This window comes from Plectropomus leopardus, chromosome 11 (genome assembly GCF_026936395.1).
Source record: "Plectropomus leopardus strain MGB_pleo_1.0 chromosome 11, ASM2693639v1, whole genome shotgun sequence".
NCBI classification, from domain to species: domain Eukaryota; kingdom Metazoa; phylum Chordata; class Actinopteri; order Perciformes; family Serranidae; genus Plectropomus; species Plectropomus leopardus.
Window position 1 is genome coordinate 30,647,486 of NC_142186.1, and position 21,852 is coordinate 30,669,337.

Consider the following 21,852-nt stretch of genomic DNA (forward strand, 5'->3'; position numbering starts at 1 on the left):
ATTTAACTGTATGTAATTTACAGCGATAAATAAAATCTACAAGTAAAAATACTTCTTCTCCTACATATGACTATTTAGGAGGTTAAATCTTGAGTACAAACACGAAAGGAAGAACCAGGGTCAGAAATCAATTACTTTCTGTTAGTTTCTTTTCCATTTTTACTTGATAAACATACAGGAAAACTGATCTGAAAAAGAAAATGTATGCAATTTTAAAATGATATACAGTAAAATGATGTAAGAAAGTGCATCATTATTATGTGTACATAATTAAGATTTGAAATGTGTAAGACTTTTACTATTTCTCACAACGTACTTGAAAAAAAAGCCAACGGTAAAAAAAAATATATATCCAAAAAGATGTGATGTTATTAGAATCACAGTAAGTGCAATTCATTTTTCTGAAATACATTTCCTGAAAGAAAATAATAAACATCACAAGTACATTTTATCTAAACAGACATAACTTCTTCACATTTTTAAATGATGATATTCCTTACATAAAAATGTACACAATGCTAATTATAAGGCCTGCTAACATGTATACAATAAACACATTATCTTGAGTAAGAATAAATATGATTAACAACATTATTAACTGATATGAAAATAAGATTAACATTAAATTGTAAGTGCAATGATATTATAAATGTTAAAAATGATTTATTTTCTATTTTGTTTGTGTCTATCAGATCCTACCTTATCTCTAAGACAGTTCATTTATAGAGGGAATGGTGAGTGTAGTTCTGTGTGTGCATGCATGCATCTACATGCATATAGTGTTTTGTTAGTTGTTTGTTAGTGAGCTGCATTACTATCATTATTATAGATCCTATGACAGTTAAAGAGGAGATGATAAAAGAATGGATTTTTTTTTTTTTTTGCAGCAACCCATCTGTATGTTCATGAGCCGCAGTCAAAATAAGTGTGCTTACTTGTATGATGTGTACAATATGTGTTGCATGTAGGCTACGCTACTCTATCTCATTAGTGAACATCTCGTCCATGCAGTAATCCTGCATGCTGTTTGCCTCCTTCCCCTTTTCTTGCCTCCTTTTCCTTCCTCCGTCTCTGTCTGCTGCCAGCTGCAGCCAGCGCTTCATGTAGCTCTCTATCTCCTCATCCACGGCATCCTTGCAGAACGAATTCTGCCTGACTGCATCTGTAGGAGTGGAGGGTAAACGCAGGGTGACCTCATTAACTCATCAGTGGGTGAGTGTCCTACATTTAGTCTGGCATCATCGCTTTCTCGGTATTCTTGTCTGACAAAGCCGTCAGCTTGTTGCAACCTGCTTAACAAGTCTAACTCTTCTTTTTTGTACTTTTAAAGATACGTTTTTACCAAATTATAGACAGCAAGTTACAAAGTACTCACTCAGGATAACTCTTTTGATGGTAAGGTTCTCCATTTTCTGCTTGTTATTTCTTCCCCTCCAGTTGATGTTTATGGCCAAAGTGTTGGTAAAAAGTTTGGCCATGATCCTCCACACGCTCTCTTTGGTCGTCATCCCGCCAGCTAAACCAAGGTATGAGATCTAAAAAGTAAAATGTTGTGGATGTTAACTGAGGACAAATATCTCTTGGGGGGATTTTAAAAACTGGATGTTTTAAATCAGTGATTGATTTCTGAACATTTTAACAGAAATAACAGATCTCTGATCCAAATTCTTGAAAATGTATCTTGCAATCTTTGATGGTAAAGTCAATAAATGCAATATACAAGTGAAATTTAAGCTCACAAATTATCATGCTGCATCTTGTTTGTTTAATCTGTCCAAAACCGTAGGTGTCGAAATGACAAATTGGAGAGTCAGAAATAATTTGACGTGACCCCTGTGCGGTTTATTGATGTCCTAATCTTTCACACAGTATGCAGCAAGAAAAATATTTCTCGTCATTACGGGTAAACATGAGTCTAAAAACGTGAGTGGATGTGAAGAGTGATCATTATGGCATTCTGAGCTCTGTAAACAGTATTTCTAGTTACTTAGTTGTTACCTAGTAACTCTTACCATTTTATTCTTCAGCTCTGGTTCAGTGGAGAGCCGCTGCTCCAAACTTCTTAAATCCTGGACTGACTGAAGTGGAAGAGGAAGCGTCCCGACATCTGGCGGTTCACAGAGCAGCGCTCCAGGTGAGTGTCCTGACTGCAGTATTTGAAGAACGGTGCTGTTCTGTTGTTTGATCGTCTCCAACGAAACGAGAACCTCTAGAAGTATTGCTTAAAAAAAGAAAAACAAACATCCAAATAAAAGAACACATTACCATCAAATGATCATCTGTATATCAGTTACTCGCCTCATGTTATGTTGAATTCGGGAAGAAAGCTTTGTTTTCCCTGCATGACGGTGAAAGTACGTCTTTGGGAAGTACTGAGCATACGACGGAAAAAATGACACTTGCATTAAACTGCACGAGTTGTGTGATAATTTATGAAAAGATGTTTTCATATAGTTTTGCTGTTGTTAAACGCAAATTCCCACGATTTTAATTCATTAAGAATTCCCTCCCTGTTTGGATTCTTTTCTTTTTTTTCGTTTTCTTCATGAATTCAACGTAAGACAAAGTGAGTAATTAATATTAGAGATGTTCCGAAACCATTTTACCTTTCCGATACCTTAACTTACAAATCAGCTAATACCAGGTACTGATTCAGTACCATTACATTAAAACATAACAAACAAACAAACAAACAAACAAACAAACAAACAAACAAAACAGCAATATATGATAACAATATAACTGAAGCCTTGCATACTGTACACATTGCTTTTTTTAGGGGATGGACTCTCAATTATAAATACTGCTAATATTGCTAATATCTTGCTACTGGTTTTCTCTTCTTTTTAATTTATAAATAAATTTTGTGGTATTGAATCTGTGTTTAGACTAGCATACTTGCTGATGCCAGGTCCAGCATTTAACATGGCATTAACAAAAATTCCATTTTTTTCAGAGAGGAGACTTTATCATTCATTTAATTCCTCCAATATTGACTGTGCTTTTAAATCTTTTAGTAACTGCTATGGCACTGTGGTTTAGCACCAACTGTGTTCGTGTGTCTCCTTTGTCCGTCAGTCTGCAGATTACTGACGCTGATTTTTGGAAACAGTGCTCGCGGTGACTGACGGGTGGCAGCAGACAACCCTTATGTGTCTGATAAAAGTTACTGTAAAACTTGATGTGTATGAACTGACTCTGGAAACTCTCTAAACTTTGTTCTTTTAATAATTATTTTGAGCCATGTAAAGAGGGAGAGAAAAGATAAGTCTGTACATCAAATCTCTAAGGATTTATTTTAGGATCAAACATTTAACTGAAGTGGATTTAAGATTTACTTTGGTTGGCCACTGGCTGTTTTAAATGTACTACATAAATAAAGCAGACATTGACATTGACATTTAAATTTGGTTTGTCACATTTTAAGAAATTGCTTGGCCCTACAGTATCATGTGAACACATTATTGACATTTCAGTATTGTTGCACAAACAGAAACATGTCTGTTGTCTGTTTTGGGACTTGAGTCAAATGTCATCTGACATGGAAAAAAAGAGAGAAGTACCTTTGGCCAAGAAACCACTGAGCAAACATCAAGCTGAAAAAAAAAAGCCACCGAATTGCCAATAACTGTAGTTCTTCAAAATGCCTCCAAACCAGAGTCAACCCCCTCAGACCCACATGTTAAAATGCTCAACTCTGAAACACAATTAAAAATGTTTACAACCTGGTACAAAAAATGATTTTGGTCTCTATAGTTAATTTCTCAGCTCATGACTCAACTGTACCGCAGGTGAATTTTTATATAACTTACCTGTTTACATTTTATTAAGGCTTAAAGTTACGCATATTTGAGGGCGGGGCGGCTTATAGAGACAGACTGTCTGCCGATAGTGTCCTTAACTTCTCAGTCAGATCCACCCCTCGCTCCACCACAGCACCACCCTCTCACCCAAAGTAGTCACCTCCAACTCAAAAAATAAGATGTAGATGGCTGAAATACTAAACTCAAGGCTTCAAAACAGGAGCTGACAAACCAATGCGTGACGAACAGTAGCTACGTCCATAACTTTTAATGTCTTTGATCTAGACACACACACATTTTATACTATTCTATTACTGTGAAGAAACAGGATAAATACAATTTCCAATAAATAAAATACAAAAGATTTGTAATTCTTACGGTCACACGTTGGTGGCGGAGCCGACACAGGGATGTATGTCTGCTGCTGGCATGCCAGGAGGTCTTGTGCATTGAAGTTTGAAGTTAGGGAGCCGTTCAAGCTCTGCCTCTGTGTCTGTGTTGAGCCGACATCTGCCAGACTGTGTTTTGGAGCAGTTATTTTAGGTGCAGAGGGATGGGTTACACAAGCTTTCTTCACAACAACCTCCTCTTCTTCACTCTCAGGCAGGTGGCACCCGTTTCTTTCTCTGGAGACAAAAATAAAGAATTTGAAGCAGAAAAAATCTTGCGTCTTTGTTCTGTCTGAGCACATCACCAGAGCTCCAGGAATCTAGTTCATTTACTGATTTAGCTTTCTAGTGGACACATTTTATCTCCTCCCTCAAACTGTTTATTATTTCCAGGATGAATCAATCATTCTGGGCTTCTACTCATCAAACAAACTATCTGCATGTGTATATAATTATTATGTGAGGAGGTAAAAATCATTACCCCCCTTTTCTCTTAAGATGGGCAGTGTATTCGTCTTCATGTTCTGTTGCCATTGTCCTGTTCATCTGTGGATTTGCCGTTTTAACCTCACACTCAGTCTGCATGTCTGCAAAATAAGATTTCAGAATTGGTCAAATTAGAAAAAAAAACTGAAATTGCAGAAAAAACACAAAATTAGTGTTGCAAAACATATGGCTTGATAGTGTTTGAGTAGCACAAAACTTGATTGCACACAGTTTGTTGTGTCTAAAAATGTAAGTTTGAATTTCTATCATGGGTAACTTGCAGATCTGTGAAGGCATCAAGAATGCTGAAAGCTGCACACAGGTTTCTGAGCAACATGTGCTGCCATCCAGGCAACGTCTTTTTCAGGGATGTCCCTGCTTATTCCAGCGAGACAATGAGACACATTCTGCATGTGTTCCAACAGTGTGGCTTTGTACTAAAAGGGTGCAGGTACTGGACTGGCCTGTATGAAGTCCAGATCGGTCTCTCACTGAAAATGTGTGGAGCACTATGAGGTGCAAATTATGACAATGGAGATTTCTGACTTTTGAGCAACTAAAGTCAAATATCAAGCACAGATGGGAAAAATTTTTCTTTCAAAACTTGAGCCAACAGTGTCCTCAGTTCCTAAACCCTAACTGAGTGTTGTTAGACGAAAAGGTGATGTAGCAAAGTGGTAAACATGCTGCTGTCCCAACTTTTTTGAAACGTGTTGCAGACATCAAATTCAAGATGACTGTATATTTACAAAAAATCAAGGTCTGTCAGTTTAAACATTAAATGCCTTTTCTTTATACTATTTAAAATTGAATACAGGTCAAAAAGGATTTGAAAATCATTGCATTCAGTTTGTTTACATTTTACAGTGTCCCAACATTTTTTTTGAATCAGGTTTGTATCAGAATGCCTTAAATTGAAGGCTTTTCTCATTGAATCATGATTTTGAATGTTTCATAAGGAGCTTCTTAAAATACTGTCCAGATTATTTGACTGTCACAGAGCTGAAAACATTTATATTTTAACTCATCAAAAGGTGATGTTATGGAAATATATGGCTTTTACAGGGCAGCAACACAAAACCACAAGCAACTATAACCACAGAAATTACTCCTCAGAAATGAGTTTAGTCAACAAAGACAAAAAATGTGACCATTCTTAATCACTCACAATTGAATGGTTCGGGCCACAGAACCTGCACCTGATGTTTCATCTCTGTCAAACTCTAGTAAAATGCCACATAATACAACCACAGCTTTCTCACATCACAGGTCTTGGTACTGAAATCACTACCTAAAAAGCAGAGACCTCTGAAAATGTGATCTACATTTCCTTTCAGTTCACACAGGAAACAGCAAAGTGCTACTGAAAGGAAGTTGTTGCATCACATACTGGAGAGTCGGTGAGGTGCTGGGTAGAGTGTAAAGGAATATTTTTGGAGCTTTTTTTTACAGCATGCACAGGGGAAATTTAATAGAGTTCATGATCATAATCAAAGGAATTACTACTACTGCTCTTTATACACTCAGATATCTAGATTCAGCATAAAGGCAACAAATCACTGATTATGATACTAAGAGATGTGCTAAGGATTTTTCAAAAACCTAACAGCTGTGAAAGTCCAAGACAAGTGGGTACTGGTTTGATGTCAATGCATTCATAAATTAGAAAGCTATTGAAATCCCAGCCTTGACATGTGCACATTTAAGTCATTATGCTATGTCGGCTATGACATCATAACCTTTAAATGTGTGTATTTAAGGCTTTAGGTCACTGATCATGATGTTAAGTGATTTTCTGAGAGCTAATTTCCACAAACAAGCAGCTGTAAAAGATGTGACAGGATGTCACAGACACATCAGAAGTAGTAAGATGCCACTATTCATAAATAAGCAAGCTATTGAAACCCCAGACTTTAAATGTTTGTATTTAGGGCATTAGGTCACTAATAATGATTTTAAGGGATTTTGTGAAGGATGAATATAACAGCTGTATAAGTTGTGACACATGTGATACATGTGAACTGGTTAAATATAATAATTAAGGCTATTGAAATCACAACCTTGAAATGTGTGTATTTAATTGAGCGTGTCGCTGATAAAGATGCTAATAGGACTTTATAAGGGCATTTAAAAAATACTGCCAAAAAACAGCTTTCAACAGCTAACAATGGAAATAAAAATCGAATGGTTTCACATTGAATATAAAGACTACTTTTAATTTTGCATTTACAGATTTGTGTCAAGCAAAGAAGTATCTATGGTGATTTTCTCCCTGAATATCCTCAAGCATTGATAGTTTTTTGTTTTAATCTTATCCAAGACTGGTCGACTGAATTTATTCTGTTTGTTTGCGAACTTTTGACTTTATTACTTTCTGATATGCAGTCAGCACAGAAACCTCCTTGAAGCTCGAATCAAAGCTAGACATTGTTTAAAATAGAAATCTTGATAAGAGCTTTCAGCTCTCCTATTATTGTCTCAGCAAATGTCAAAGGAGGAAATAAAGTTAATCTAGCAGGCGATGGGGCGTTTATTGATTGTAAATGAAAAAAAAAAACAGTTCTTGGTGTCAGTCCTTGTCACATACTCAAGAAACAGAGGAGGGAGATGCCAGAATCTGCATCACGATGTGCTGGGCCACATAATCTGAGGTCAAGCAATTTTAATATTCTAAAAATGCATATCATGTCTGTACTACCAAATACCAATTCACGTTAAATCACCTGGGCTGACTTTAGTACCAAAGTGTGCACCTGGGTGAGAACAAAAGGTTCAGTCTGGAGGTGAGAGCACAGCAAGCACCCCAAAGCCAGGAAGCTGCCCACGAAACCTCATTGCCAGCATCTCAGCTCTGGGGCACTTTGCAGCAGAGGCAATGAAACTCTGCAGAGCCACCCAGTTCAGAAACAAGGCGGACGCATAGCAAAATTCCCCAAAACCAGCCAGAGAGCTGCACTGGCTTCCAAGCTAACTGACACTATGGCTGTAGCACTGATAGTTAATAGCCACTGCTGTTTATGATTGTGTTTTTGTAAATGATGTACTTGTTCCACATATCTGTCAGCTGTGTCTCAACAGAGAGCAAGAGAGACTAGCAGACACACACCAAAAACACGCACACAAGCAAGCAGACAGACAGATGTGTGATATGTGAGATAAAAAAGAGTAGATACACTGTCTGACTGCAGACTGAAAGAGCAAATTACTGGAAAAAAGTACCATTAGATACTGGTACTGAATAAGTACAGTACAGTACTCCTATCAACTGAAAGGTGAATGGTTCCCAACCCGGGCAGCAACTCGTGGTTACATGTGTGCATGTGGTCATTGCTATTGCAAATGTATACTTGTTTTTCTTTTACTTTCTGTTACTATATAACAGTAAACTGCACTAACTGAAAAATAAGTTTACTACAAAGACTAGATGCAGATGCCTTTTACAAGCATTTAAACCATTTTCCATTCTTTTGAAAACATGGTAAAAAGGCAATAAGCAACATGGCAGGAAATTTCTGGAAAACTGCTAAAACAGTAAAAGGTGATGAGAGAATTACATAAAAAATCACTATTGGAGGATTATAAGATATTATTCAAAGAAAATGAAAAAATCCTCCAAAACTATACTTATAAGTATTATAAATGTTTATTTTAAATTATGTAACAGATTTTTAAAAAAATATTATTTCATTTTCTTAAAATATTTTTTTCCTAATTTTTCTAATTTCCTGCACATTTTTGGGTCATTTCTTGTTGCCTTTGCTTTGAAACAAATCAAGCCAATTTGTTGAGGTTTCAAAGGGTTAAACCCTTTTTGAATTCCACTATCGTCATCGATTTACCATCACAACATCTAGCACTAGGTGTTATTTCCTTGAGTTAAGTCTGCAGGGTTGTGGGCTGATGGAAAACGTTCACAGTAGGACAGCCCAGAGCTGCTGCAGACACAAAGGTTCAGTATGTCTGAAACAAACTAGATTGTACATGTTGTCTGATGTCTGAAGACAAAAGTGTTTACACTTGTTTAGCTGTCCTATGAAGCTGTGTGAAGGATGGAAAAAAGGGCGCCTGTGAGAAAAGTTCAGGTCAGGACGCTGTATTATGTTAGGGGGTTTTCAGATGCTGTTAGATGACCTAATAAGATCAGGCTTTGTCTGCAGCAAACTGAGACCCTTCGGAGCCCACCTTTTTCCCCAGGTGATTCTCCGGTAGATATGAGATATGAGTGGGCACATTTACCACATGTGACTAAAACCTGTAGCTCTGTGGGAGTCAGGTTTCAGCATCTATTATTTCTCGATCTACTGTGCTTACTCATTTCAATTTTAGTTAACCATTTGAAATCTGGACAGATATCAGATTAATCAGATTCTTGTGTTAAGTTTGAAACACCTTTCACAAGTGTTAAAAGCTTTGAAACCTGAGTAAAACTGGTTTGCTTTCTTTTGAAACTGGCTAAAAGAAAGGGAGAAATTAGATAAACGTGACAAGAAAATGACCTAAAAATGAGTAAATAAACAAACAAAAAGAACATCAGAAACAAGAGGAGAGAAAAACACTATAAAATAATTATGAGAAAATAATTATCTATTGTAAAGGATATATTTAAAGTTTATTAAATTTACATTTTACATTTTAGCCCCTTTTCAAGCAATCTCCTTATTTATCTATTATTTATTTATATGTATATATACATATATATATATATATATATATTTCTTGTCAAGTTGCTCATCGCCTTCCTCCTATGTTTGCAAGACATTATGCTAAAACCTCAGGTTTCAAGGGGTTAGGGACAAACATCAGGAGATAGATCACCTGCAGATTGCATTCATAATAATCTTTATGATGTGGCATTTTTTACTGCAGCAGCCTCATATGTGTTTTGCAGACTTGCTTTTGCAGAAACACCGGAGTTTGCAGTTTTTAAGATAACATCAGCAGATGAACTGACCTTTCTTTGCAGGTTTTTCCTTGTGCAGATATTCAGCTCCACGTTCACCCTCCACCAAACTGCCCTCACACACTTCCCATTTAATGACCGTCTCCAAGTCTGAAGGTTCCTCTTTGATGCATCCAGCGGCTCCCCCACCCTCCCATGAGGGTTTCTCAGGGCGGGCATGTTGGTGGGGAAAGGCCTCCGCTGTGTCATGGCACTTGAGGGAACTTTGTGTGGGTGTTGCTGCACCGGCACCTGATGAGCAGATAAATGGATAGAAAAACAAGGGGGTGGACTTCCTGAGCACACGTGTAGCTCTGCAGGGGAGATGTTGTTTCTATTGTTATTCCTCGACATATTAAACTCACTTATTAAACAGCATAAACTGATGTTACTTTGGGACTGTTCATTATTTATGAGGGGTGGGAGAGTGCAAAAGGGGGGAGGCATGTCAAATATTTTTTTAAGCAATGGAGAGGGATTTTTTATTTTAGCTCAGAAGAGAAGCATTCAACTCTAAATAGATGTATTTTGTATTTATTTTACTGCCGATTTTTGAAGAAACATTCCAAAAGCATGTTGTCTTCAAACAACTTTTGCCATTTTTTTTCTTAAAATAGTTTTTTCTTCTTCAAAAATTGTTGGTGATATTCAAAGTAAAAATGTTTTTAAAAAACTGGTTTTGCAGAAATGGAAGAAACCGTTAGAATCCTTGTGACTTAAATATAATTTGGATTTACACACATAAAAACTGTGGTGAAATGTCTGTATTGGGAACACTGGATATGAATTAGATCAACCTCTTTTTGTGCAAATGAAATGATGAAATGCCCTTTTTTTTCTTGGGTTGAAAGAGCAGTCATGTATTTATATAATGGTATGGTGTGTACATTTGCTTTTGGAAAAAATCGAATTAATAAATAAAATTAAAAAAATAAATGAAGATTTATTTATTTAAATCTAACAACTAATATTAGGCAGAAGGAGAGTCATGCATTTTTCCCAAGCCACTAATGGAGACTCAAAGAAAAATATTAAAAATAAAATATATGAAATAAAAATATTTGTAGCTTTGGGGGGAAAATAATACAATAAATATATAGGTATAATAAAAACTTAAAAAATAAAACAAAATAAAAAAAATCGAACTACTGATTTACGACAGGGGAAGGGTCATGCATTTTTCCCACGTCATTTCAGAAGGCTAAAATAAAAATATGTGAAGCTTTGGGAGGGGTTAAAACACACACAAATGAACTCACACCCAGTCACCCCCTCCTCTGACAAATAAAGAACAGTCCCTTACTTACTTTCGTTATGAGCGCTTATTAGAGCTTCACCAGAGTTTATTTGCTTTGCATCAGACGTGACCGGACAGGACAGCTGTTCCTCAGGCCTCCGTCCTGCCTGCAGACGCATCAGTTTGTCCTCAGTCTCCTGCAGCCTGTCCTGCAGCCTCCTGATCTCTCTGTCCCTGTCAGACACCATCCTCTGGTACTCCTCCAGCCTGCGGCTGCAGGCGCTGCACATCACCTTCATCACGCTGCTCACAGCCGCCCGGATGGCGTTTTCTATGGCCAGAGCCTCCTCCTCGGTGTGCAAACTTAAGGGAAACCCGGACAGACTGTGACTGTTGTTATTATTACTCATCGTTACTCACTGAGCTCCACTGTGGAGATCACAGCACAGCTCTCTCTTTGTGGCTCAGTTTGGCCAAACAGCGACACAAAATTAATTTAGAGAAATTATCCGCAGTCACAGTTTAGCGTCTGAATTCAGGTATTTTATCTGACTTCCAGTTCAGGACAAAGAAAACACACAGCAGATGGGAAATCTCAGTTTTGTTGTTGAGAGACGAAGGATTGTTGCTAGCCTCTTCTTTTTCTACTGTGTTTATGTGTCGTTCATGTTAACCAGGTTACCGCCAACTACTGGACATTTGGGGAACTGCAGGCCATTTTCACAGAGGGCATAGTAATAATAATAATAATAATAATAATAATAATAATAATAATAATAATAATAATACATGAAAAATACATTTAATTACATTCATACATTTGAATATATATATATATTACGACAATAATGATATATGAATAATTTCAAAATTAACTGCCCATTTTTTGATTATATACATTTATATTTTATTCATAATAATAATTATAATAACAATAGCCATGGTGTAGGAAGACCTAAGATGCTGCAGGCCTACTTAGGTAAAAGGTGTAATACCACAATGTAAAAAAATACTAAAATAGAAGTAAAATGCATTTAAAATTCTACTTAAGTAAAAGAGCAAAAGTTTTTTCAGCAAAAGATATTTTAAGTATCAACTGACCCCCACTGACATATTATCATATGTGACAATATTAGATCATTAAGACATTACAATAAAAACATTCATGTTTCATCATTTATCATCATCAAAAGGTAAAGGCAAAGTGCAAGCACAAGCTGAGCTGTGCACTGAATACATTCAAAGCTGATGTGAAGATCAGGGACATTCACATGTCATTACATTCTTAAGTTCATATTGTAATAAAATACAGTATGTATCAAGTGTAAAAGATAAGTGAGCCAGGGCACAAACCTACCACATGTGTTGTGTTTTCTTCATAAAATGAGAGATAATCGTGTACAATCAAATGGTCCATTGCATTATGACCATTTCCTGCAAAGCATCATAGAGCCATTGTGATCGTAGGTGGGTTTCCATTAACCCTAAAATTGCACAAATTGAAATTGCGGATATAAAATATGTATAATGGAAACACTTCAATTTCCAAAAAAATCCATGTCACACTTGTATAAGGTGGTATTTCAGGCCATTTGAAAAAGCCATATTTTGTAAAACTGCAATGGAAACACTTTTGTCACTTTAACAGGTCACATGATGCTATGGCTTCGTGCTTGTCAATAAGAACTGGCTCCCTCGGCCATGATGCACCGGGCGCTGCGAGAGGTGTTACTGCATCACATAACTCTTCAACGTTGAGCGGATCATCCAGAAGTTTTGAATCCACAATTCCTCTAGGAAATCATAGACTATCACCTCAGAGAAAATCCCACATACATGGCCGCTCCCATGTATAAGGGGCTTGCCTTTCCATTATTGCTCATGTAACACGCCTATGTCCCCTGCGATTGGAAATGATGGCTAGTGTGGTGGCTGCAATAAAAATAAACCTGCTAATGATCTGAACATCCATCGCCATGCTTCTTGGAATGTTATTGCCAGAGGAGAAGTGACATAACATCACTCAGTGGAGATTCACAATCATCTTGCAAATGTGTTTTATCGATGTTTTGAAACTACTGCTTAAGTTTTGTGCAAATCTGTAATGAAAACCCACCAAGTGTTGCCATTCTTATGACGGGATCATCTCTTTAGCTTTCAGACAAAGCATTTATTCTGTTATCTTTGGTCACTAAAACAGGAGCGAAACCTTTTGTGGTTTTGTTGAGAATGCAGTAATCGCTGCAGTAACACGGTGGTGGGCTGTCTTCTACAGGACTGTTCGGTAAACTGCACTCTGGGCTCTGGGTTGGGTCCTCACAGCCGGAGTCTACATGGCTAATGTTGAAGAAATCTTTAGGCAGAGAGGAGACAACTTCTGCCTCTCCAGTGCCAACCCCCCAGATGGAACAGGGCAACTGAGTGTAAGACATGTTCCCTGGACAGACCATTGTTAGAGGCGGGGACGCCTCATGTGTCCCGGGTAAGCCAACATAAGAGGTTTGACACTGAGGGAAAGCCAGCTGTGTCACTGGAGGGCTGTGGAAGTTCTGGTTCTCCTCTGGGTCCTTTGTGATGGGTTTGGGGACAACGATCACATCAGTTGTCAAGATTTCCTCAGTTTTATATGTAAGTACAAATTTGCCACGAGGTGAAAACCATTCCTGGAAATTCAGAAAAGAAACACTAAGTGTGATGAGGGTGCATGACTCATTTTGACTAAAGCACGTTACTCACAACATACAATGGAAAGACTCATTTGTTTTTGCAGAAACTCAAGAAACCGTCCCAATCCCTGTGACTTCAATTTAATGCAGATTTAGGCAAAAAAAAAGAAAAAAAAAAGGAAAACACTTGATTATGGTTAGGAAAAGATCATGTTTTGGCATAAAACATCCATGCTTTGTGCCTCAAATGCTGCCGGGAAACACTGTGATGTGCCTGTAAAGAACACAGAGGTCTGAGGTAGGTGCCAAAAACTTCCCAGGTTCTGTAAAAAAAGCACCTAGGTATGGTGCCACAAACCAGGTTGGAAATGCTGCAGATACTGGTGGAAACAAAGCAAAAGCTTGCCAAAAATAACTGTTTTTTTGTTTGTTTTCTAACAAACAAAAAAATATGATTGATTCATATGAAACACGTAAAAGTAACAAATTAGTGGTTTGCAGAAACACACAATGAGAATATTTTCTTAGATTATTACACCAACTCTTGGAAAACAGGATGCTTATTGACAATCGTTTCCTTTTGCACTTTGTATCACGTCCTGTGTATTTCTGTTTATTCCTGTGAAACGATACATCCACTGAGGTCAATATGAAATTAAACTAAATCTAATTATGGTTTGCAACAGACTTCTGGGCAACACTTAATGTCTACTTCCTACATTAATACCATATAACAGAGAATGAACAAGAGGATATCGTGTCACCGCCTCACCTGGAGATTGCCTTCGTATTGTTGAAAGAGAGGTTGAAAGAAAGGTGCTGGTGATGGTGTGTGGGACAGAGTTTTTATCTTCATTCTGTCAAGCAAATCATGAAATACAAGATCAGTCAACCATGCAAACAATAGGCAGAGCAGATGAAATTGATTGTGCAGAATGATTGTAAAATTTCCCCTTTCAACATTTTGCTGTACAGATGCTTTACCTTGCAGCAGGACAGTAGAACACAAACAGCAGGACTCCAACAGCCACAACCACGGGGATCACAGATTTGATTAAAATGACTAATGTTTTATCTTGTTCTGAGAAAGTTTTGTGAAATACCACAGAATTAGTGAGTCATAGAGAAGACCGTAAGTCTATTGCTTGCTGGTTAGTTATTAGTATTATTCTATGAAGGCGGTGATAAGAGGGGGTGGGTTTGTTTGAAGTATATGAAACTGTGACTCAAGTCATTCATACAATAAAAAATAATTGGTCTTGACAACGCTGAGACACACAACTCAGGGACAAAACAGTGTCATGAAGCCTTCAAAGAAAAAGTGTCACTACCTTCTCCTGCTTCATTTTTCCAGCATGTCGATGGACCCCATTCACTCCAAGTTCCTTCATAGTCCTGATTTTTAGGTATAGATCTCACTTTGATGCAATATGTAGCACCTGGTTGAAGTAGTGACCTTGGAATATATTTAAACCTCTCGTGTAAATTGGGATGAAGAGTCTGAGGTGAGGTTGAAACAGTCAAACACAATTATCATTAGATCTTATTTTAGTAAAACATATTGACAATGCTTTTTCCAAAGGTCCTGTGCAGGATTTAGTGAGATCTACCAATGAGGTTGCAGAACTGAAACTTCTCCCATGTGCTGAGCATGTAGCTGTTGACTGACGCAAAAACATAAATGACCTCATCTGGAGCCATTTGATTTGTCCTTTCTGGGCTACTGTAGAAACAACTTGGTGGACTCTGTGGAAGAGGAACCCCTTTATATGTATATATAAATGGCTTATTCTAAAGTAAACACAATGACTCTTAAGGCGTGTAAAATCTGTGCCTGCGTGAGAGGAAATTCCATCTATTCCAGCAGACAGCAGTCATCTGTATCTCAAAAACGGAAACCAGAGGACCGTCTTGACCCGAGTTAACCAGTAAGCACATTAATAACACAATCTAATGTTGAAAGAGTGTATTCAACGGGCAGCTGTGAACAAATACACAAACTATCAGGAAACGTTACTGCCAAAGAGCTCAGATGCTAAATACTGAAGCTCCTTGTTTTACTTTTCGCTGTCCTGTTTCGCTTCCTCTGCACTGTCGGAGTGATTTCTCATTCAGCATGTTGAATCAAGCTGAGTAGCGACAGCGAGGGCCGACAGTGTAGAGCAGGGATCGGTTTGGTTGTCAAGGCTAAGAGTTTCAGGTGAGTATAAACTAATGAAAACATTGTACTGAATATTATTTAAAATGTACATGCCCCTAAATCCTGCACACTGGACCTTTAATTGTAGATCTTACCTTGCTCTCAGCGCTTTGAGATGTTTGAAGTAACAGTTCGTAGCCGAGGGCACCGATGAGGAACGGATGGTCTTCATACCCACTTTTCCAAGTGATGTTGAAAGTTTCTGGTGTTTGTTGGACCTCAGCTTGGTGCGGAGGAGTCGGCTGAACTGATCACAAACATTATCAAAGCATTATCTACAAAGTATAACAAAACCTGTCTGATGTGTAAAGAATATTTTGCACAGGAACAGCCCAATGTTTGTGAAGTATCCCCCAGAGGTCAGATCAGATCAAGTCCCAAATCAAGTCACAAGTCATGAAAGGCATGTCCCAAATCAATCCCAAGTAAACACAGGAAAATCTCCAGTCGAGTCCAAAGTCAAGACAGTCAAGATCTGAGTCCAGTCTCAAGTCCTAGCCTTTGAGTTTGAGTCCTAAACAAGCCAAAATGCACTATTCACCAAATGTAATGACATTTTGACAACAGTGTAGTAATGTATTAAACTGACCAAAATCCTAAAAAAATTATTTGTTGAAGCAAATTTGCATTACATTTTTGCATCTGTATCTGTAATTTTTTGATTTTGTGTATTGCAAATTGTTTGTTGTTGACTGAGTAGTTTTTGTACACAAACAAAATTATCTTTTGTGGATTTTTTCTCAACTGTTGCTCAGTAACGTAACATTCTTCATGGTTCTCTCTTGCAATTTGTTTGGATGCTGTCAGATTGCTTCAAAGTGGATCTAAGGGAATGAAGTCTTGACTTGATGGGAATGAATAGTGTTAATGCTAATTTAGTTAATGCTAAATCACATGACTTCAGTCCACACTTTTGGTATGTCTCCTGAATAACAAAGGTGCCACGCTTTGGAAATATCTAATTTCTTAAGTGTCATTTTAATAGACTGAATATCACGCAGAAACATCTGCGTACAAATAAACACAAACATAAACACACATGTAAATCACACAGACATTTAATAAGTTAATTCATACTTACTGTGCTGTGATGGTTCAAAAGCTTTCGTTACAGGATGGCAGTTGGAATTGTGACAAAGATTTATGTCATATTTGTCAGAATTGCAGAATCTGTCTGAGTTCCCTTTGACTTTACACACACAGATGTGACTGTGATTCATCACCACAAGCGGACAGGGAATCTCCAAACCATCCCTAGAGATGAAAAAAAAACAAAACAAGCATTAATTTCCATTTGGGTAAGTTCTTTTATTCATATACATAATTGTGTAAAAAGTGCCATTACCCCCACCCGTCGACGAACGTCAGGCTGTAGGTGGTGTTTGACTGTTCCTCAGGATTACCGCTGATGTTCAAGACACAAGTAACTGTGTCCCAGTACGCACTGACACATGAATACCCATCAACTACAGAAAGCGAGTGAGAAAAAAAAGATTATTGTTGTGCACATTTTAACACAATCTATGATATTGCAGAAACTGTATTGTACATGCATAATAGCTTGCTGTGGCACACATCACAAACAACACAGAAACATGGTTTAATAAGTTAGTTAGTGTCATCTTCTGGTTTTACAGATATCAGACATAATAATAATAATAATGATAATACTATATTAAATAAATTAAATTATCAAATATTCTTATTCTTCCAATATTTCAAAAAAATAATTATACAATGAAAAATAAATTTGATATAATAAGTTGATTTACTGAAATACTGAGTCATGCAATGATGGAAGAAGTTTTTAGATCCTTCACTTAAAGGGAAACTTCTGTATTTTTAAACCCTATTTTACCACATTTCTGTGTAAATGACTGATGAAGACAACAATTTTTGAAATGGTCCAGTATTGAGGGACCACTGCAGCCAGTAGCGACGAAAAAGGCTGCAATGTGACACCTATCCTGAGCACAGTCATGATGCTTACAATAACAATGAGCCTGTCAGTGGCAACAAAGAAATGAAACATTTTTCCTCACTTCAAAAATGTACTTTGCACAATACTTGAGTAGATGTACACGGTTACTTTCCATGACTGGTGTAATCAAATTATTACTCTAATTTTACTCACAGATGACGGTAATTCGAATCATCACGTACAGTAACATGATGATTACAATTATCACTTTACATCTCTCATGTTAACATTTCCCCTTAACCTCCCACTGTGGTCGGAATAAGTTATGAGGGTTGTTAATCACGCAAAGGGGGAGAATTTGATGTGAAGACCACAAGATGAGATACGAGACAAGAAAATATATATAAATATATAAGGAAATATCGGTGCATTCAGACAAGTGAGCCGTACCTCTGATGCAGCTGGTCACAGCGAGGATGCTGCAGCACCAACACACGAGCAGCAGCTGCGGACACGTCATGTCGCCATGGACGTGAGTATCACACTGTAATTACAAATGAAACATGTGTTCTTAAATGTCTCATTAGATTTACCGCTGTAGATTTATCATTAAAGTACCTTCACACAAATGTATGTCTGTGGTATGGTTACAGCAAATTCACAAATGTAATGTACATCGAGTTTTTATTGTTTAAAAGAATCAAAAGTTGTGACTATGATGTGAAAAGAACGAAAAAGTGGCATTACCTCTGGGGCTGTCCTGGTGCTACTGATGTCTCAGTCAGTGAATGAGAGATGGAACTGAGGTTTAACTTATCACTGGTTGCATCACAGGAAGTCAAACCTGTCTCACGTCACAGGTTTTTTTTTCTTTTTCTTTTTCCTTTTTTATCTTTTTGGTTTGGTTTTGGGCACGTGCTTTTGTTCAGTGCCAGGAAAACATTTGAAGACCAAAAGCAGTATATATATAGAATCTAGTATTGCCTCTGACTTCAGTGGTTGTCTTTTCATGTCTCTATGAATTATACTTTTCGTTGTCTTGATTTTAATCATAATGTTGCAACTGAATGTTGCCTTTTGTCAAAAAAAAACAATGAATTAAACATGAATTCTTTTTACAATGAAGCTTGAAGTAGCCAAACTTCCTCTTTGTTTCTGAACACTACTCGTACAAAATATATTTCCTCATTTGTATTTATTGATGATGGGACTGAACACTGTAGGCGTTCAGCTGGATTGAGATGTAGTGACTACATATTGCAAAACATTAATCACGTCACTGTAATACTCATCAAACCACTCAGGGAGCATTGTATGGAAACATCTGTATTTACGCCTCCATTTATTTCTTCAATTTGCTATCTTCCTGCATTTACTGATGACACAGAGCAGAGAGGAAAAGTCAGCATCCCAAAAGTAACATCTCAACATGAACACCATGTAGCTTTGTAGAAGAACTGTGGCACTGTGTTAAGGGGAGACCAACTATCCTGGCAGCGATTATGTGTATGAGTTTGGCCCTATTAGCAAACTTTAACCAGGGTTTCAAAGGGCTTTGGAACCTGGAGCTATATTTCTTTTCTCGTGCTGCTTGCAAGCCCCTCTCACAATTGTTTAACCCTTTGAAACCTAAGCAGTTGATGCAATTTCTTTCAAAAACAAGAGAAAAAAAGGCAATAAGCAACTTGATAAAAAATGACCCACAAAGTGGAAGACATGAGTAGATTTAGAAAATTATTTTTACAAAAGCCAGGGAAAAATGTCTTGGGTAAAAATAAAAATGCCATGTAAAAACCATATTTGTAATTATCACATTTAAAATTTTGTTATTAAAATTATTATAGTATTTTAAGCACTTTTTCCAAGTCTTGTTTGCCCTGTTTGTTTGGGTTTTTTTTCTGTCTATTTGGTTTTTTTTACAGGTAATTTTCTTTTTTTTAAAAAAAACTAATTTCTTGTGAGCTTTTGAATCATTTGTTCTTTGTCTTGCTTATTGCCTTCTTCTGAAGTTTTTGAAAGAAATCAGAACAATTTGCTTACGTTTCAAAGGGTTAAGCTACTATTTTCCACAACCTAAGTCAACCATGCCTAGAGGTGTGGTGAAATGCTGTTAAAGATCTGGGTTGTGGCTAAAGACAGGAAAAAGTTGTCACGGCATAGTGCCAGCACAATGCAACGCTTTAAAATAAGTTGACTGTTCTTCTAGACTGAAGACATTTTTTGGATTTTGAACCACATCTACCACTGGCTCTTAGTGATTTTTTTTAACTTCTCCCTTTAAATCCTATTATTTTCTGGACTTAAGATGGCAAAGTTAACCAACTGGAACTGCCATAAGTCACTGGCATTTGTGTAGTGTTAGTAGTCTTTGCCTCCAGCTGCCCTTCATCTGGACAATTCACTGATGTTTAACGTCATATGCAAAGAACCAACTGCTTATATAACGCCTATGTATTTTTCCATAGCACGATTTATCTAACAGAACACAGCCGTTCTGCACTGATGGTCTCCCATCGACCTACCTCTTCAAAGGGGGTACAACAGGGCTCTGTACTTGGTCCACTTTTATTTACAATCTGCATAAAAATTGTTTTACTCCTGCACAGACTTACAGTCTACGTTTGATGTTCTACAGACAAAACTTCAATCCTGCATTGAATGATGATAAAACAAAAACTGTTTCACTCACAGGTACCTGTGACTCGATCTTCATCTTCCTGTCACAAGTCCACATTAAATTGCTGAAATAAAGCTGCTCATTTTCTGAATTTGGTTAGATAGAAATCTTACTTTCACCTGGAACAACTGGCATAAACTATCACGATGAAAGAAAAAAAGGTTTCTTACATCAGAATAAAGTATGTTTTTCTCTTGAGGACAGGAAAACGACTATGCAGTCAACCACCATGTCCTGTGCTTGATTAAGGAGATACCTTGTTCTCTTTAAAACAACTTGACACAGTTTGTCACTGTGCCCTGCATGTTATCACAGGAGATAAATATGCTCATCACTTGTCTCAACTTTCAAGAAGAACTGCATGTATATAATTTTTGGCGAATAAATGTCTTTCACTGAAGTTGCCACTGTATAGCACAATTTCGCAAATTCAAAACCACTTGGGGCAAATACAAACCCCAAGTCCAATGAAGATGGGATGTTGTGTAAAATGTAAATAAAAACAGAATTTAATGATTTGCGAATCCAGGCAGCTTTTTTGGAACATGCTGCAGGCATCAAATTCAAAATAAGTACATATTTGCAAAAAAAATAATAAAGTTTATCAGTTCGAACATGAAATATTTTGTCTTTGTAGTGTACTCAATTGAGTTTAGGTTGAAAACAATATGCAAATCATTGTATTCTGTTTTTATATACGTTTACACAATGTCCCCAACTTCATTGAAATTGGGCTGTACTTGGGAATACTGCCTTTCACTACATCGCACCATATACACCAAATGTCTGTTGTCTGTGGCTGTCACTGTTGCTGTTTATATGATCTTGTATGTGACTTCGTTTAAACCACTTTTTAAAACCCATTTTTATAGATTTGCTTTATGTGATGTCATCTTTTTTATAATTTTTTTTGTCTTTTTATTTATTTTGATCTATTTTACCATTTCTGTTTTATCTTGTCTATTTCCTTTTGTTTGTGGTTTCTGTTGTGGTTGTTTTAAGTCTATTTCTTTGTATTTTTTTTGACATTATGCATCCTGCATCTTGCATTATTTGTCCTCTGTTTATAATTTTATTCTAACTCTACCTTAGTTTCTTCTTGCTTGTGTTTAATAGAGCTGTTTGGCTTTTTGTTGTTGTGTGTGTCAAAGCACTATGTAAACTACATGTGCAGTTTAGAAACCAAACCAGAATTAAGAAATCAGCCTTGAAAACTCTAAAAGTATTTGATCTTCTTTAACATTGTTATTATTCCTCCTGTTATGCTCAGTTGACATTACAGCAAGGAGATCTCTGTGTAACGTATTTCTACTACATTTCTACATTTTCTACTTTAAAAGTTGATTACACTAATTAAGTTCAGTAAAAGTTATCAGTTATTCAGTCATACTTAAAAAATGCTTTAAAATATTTTCCAAATTAAAAATAATTAAAAATATTTATTTAAATTGTTCAAACTGACCCCCAACATAACAGGAGGGTTAAAACAACACCACTTACTTTGGGTTTCACACTTGACAAAGCAGGCTCCTGG

General features: G+C 36.9%; 2 protein-coding genes across 2 annotated transcripts; both read right to left on the reverse strand.

Annotated features, from left to right (window-relative positions):
- Positions 1-131: 131 nt before the first annotated feature.
- LOC121945674 (uncharacterized) lies at positions 132-11,515 on the reverse strand. Its single transcript, XM_042489974.2, has 7 exons — positions 10,925-11,515; positions 9,630-9,869; positions 4,674-4,779; positions 4,182-4,429; positions 2,013-2,221; positions 1,376-1,535; positions 132-1,162 (listed from the first exon to the last, which is right to left on the reverse strand). Exons 1-7 carry the CDS (start codon positions 11,262-11,264, stop codon positions 975-977), a joined length of 1,491 nt encoding a protein of 496 aa, XP_042345908.2. The 5' UTR covers positions 11,265-11,515; the 3' UTR covers positions 132-974.
- A 221-nt stretch (positions 11,516-11,736) lies between these two features.
- On the reverse strand, positions 11,737-18,461 carry LOC121945091 (interleukin-21 receptor-like). The gene is made up of 9 exons (XM_042489111.2): positions 18,389-18,461; positions 18,092-18,185; positions 17,066-17,186; positions 16,802-16,974; positions 15,816-15,967; positions 14,852-15,020; positions 14,505-14,601; positions 14,293-14,377; positions 11,737-13,517 (listed from the first exon to the last, which is right to left on the reverse strand). Exons 2-9 carry the CDS (start codon positions 18,159-18,161, stop codon positions 13,005-13,007), a joined length of 1,380 nt encoding a protein of 459 aa, XP_042345045.1. The 5' UTR covers positions 18,162-18,185; positions 18,389-18,461; the 3' UTR covers positions 11,737-13,004.
- Between the last annotated feature and the right edge of the window lie 3,391 nt (positions 18,462-21,852).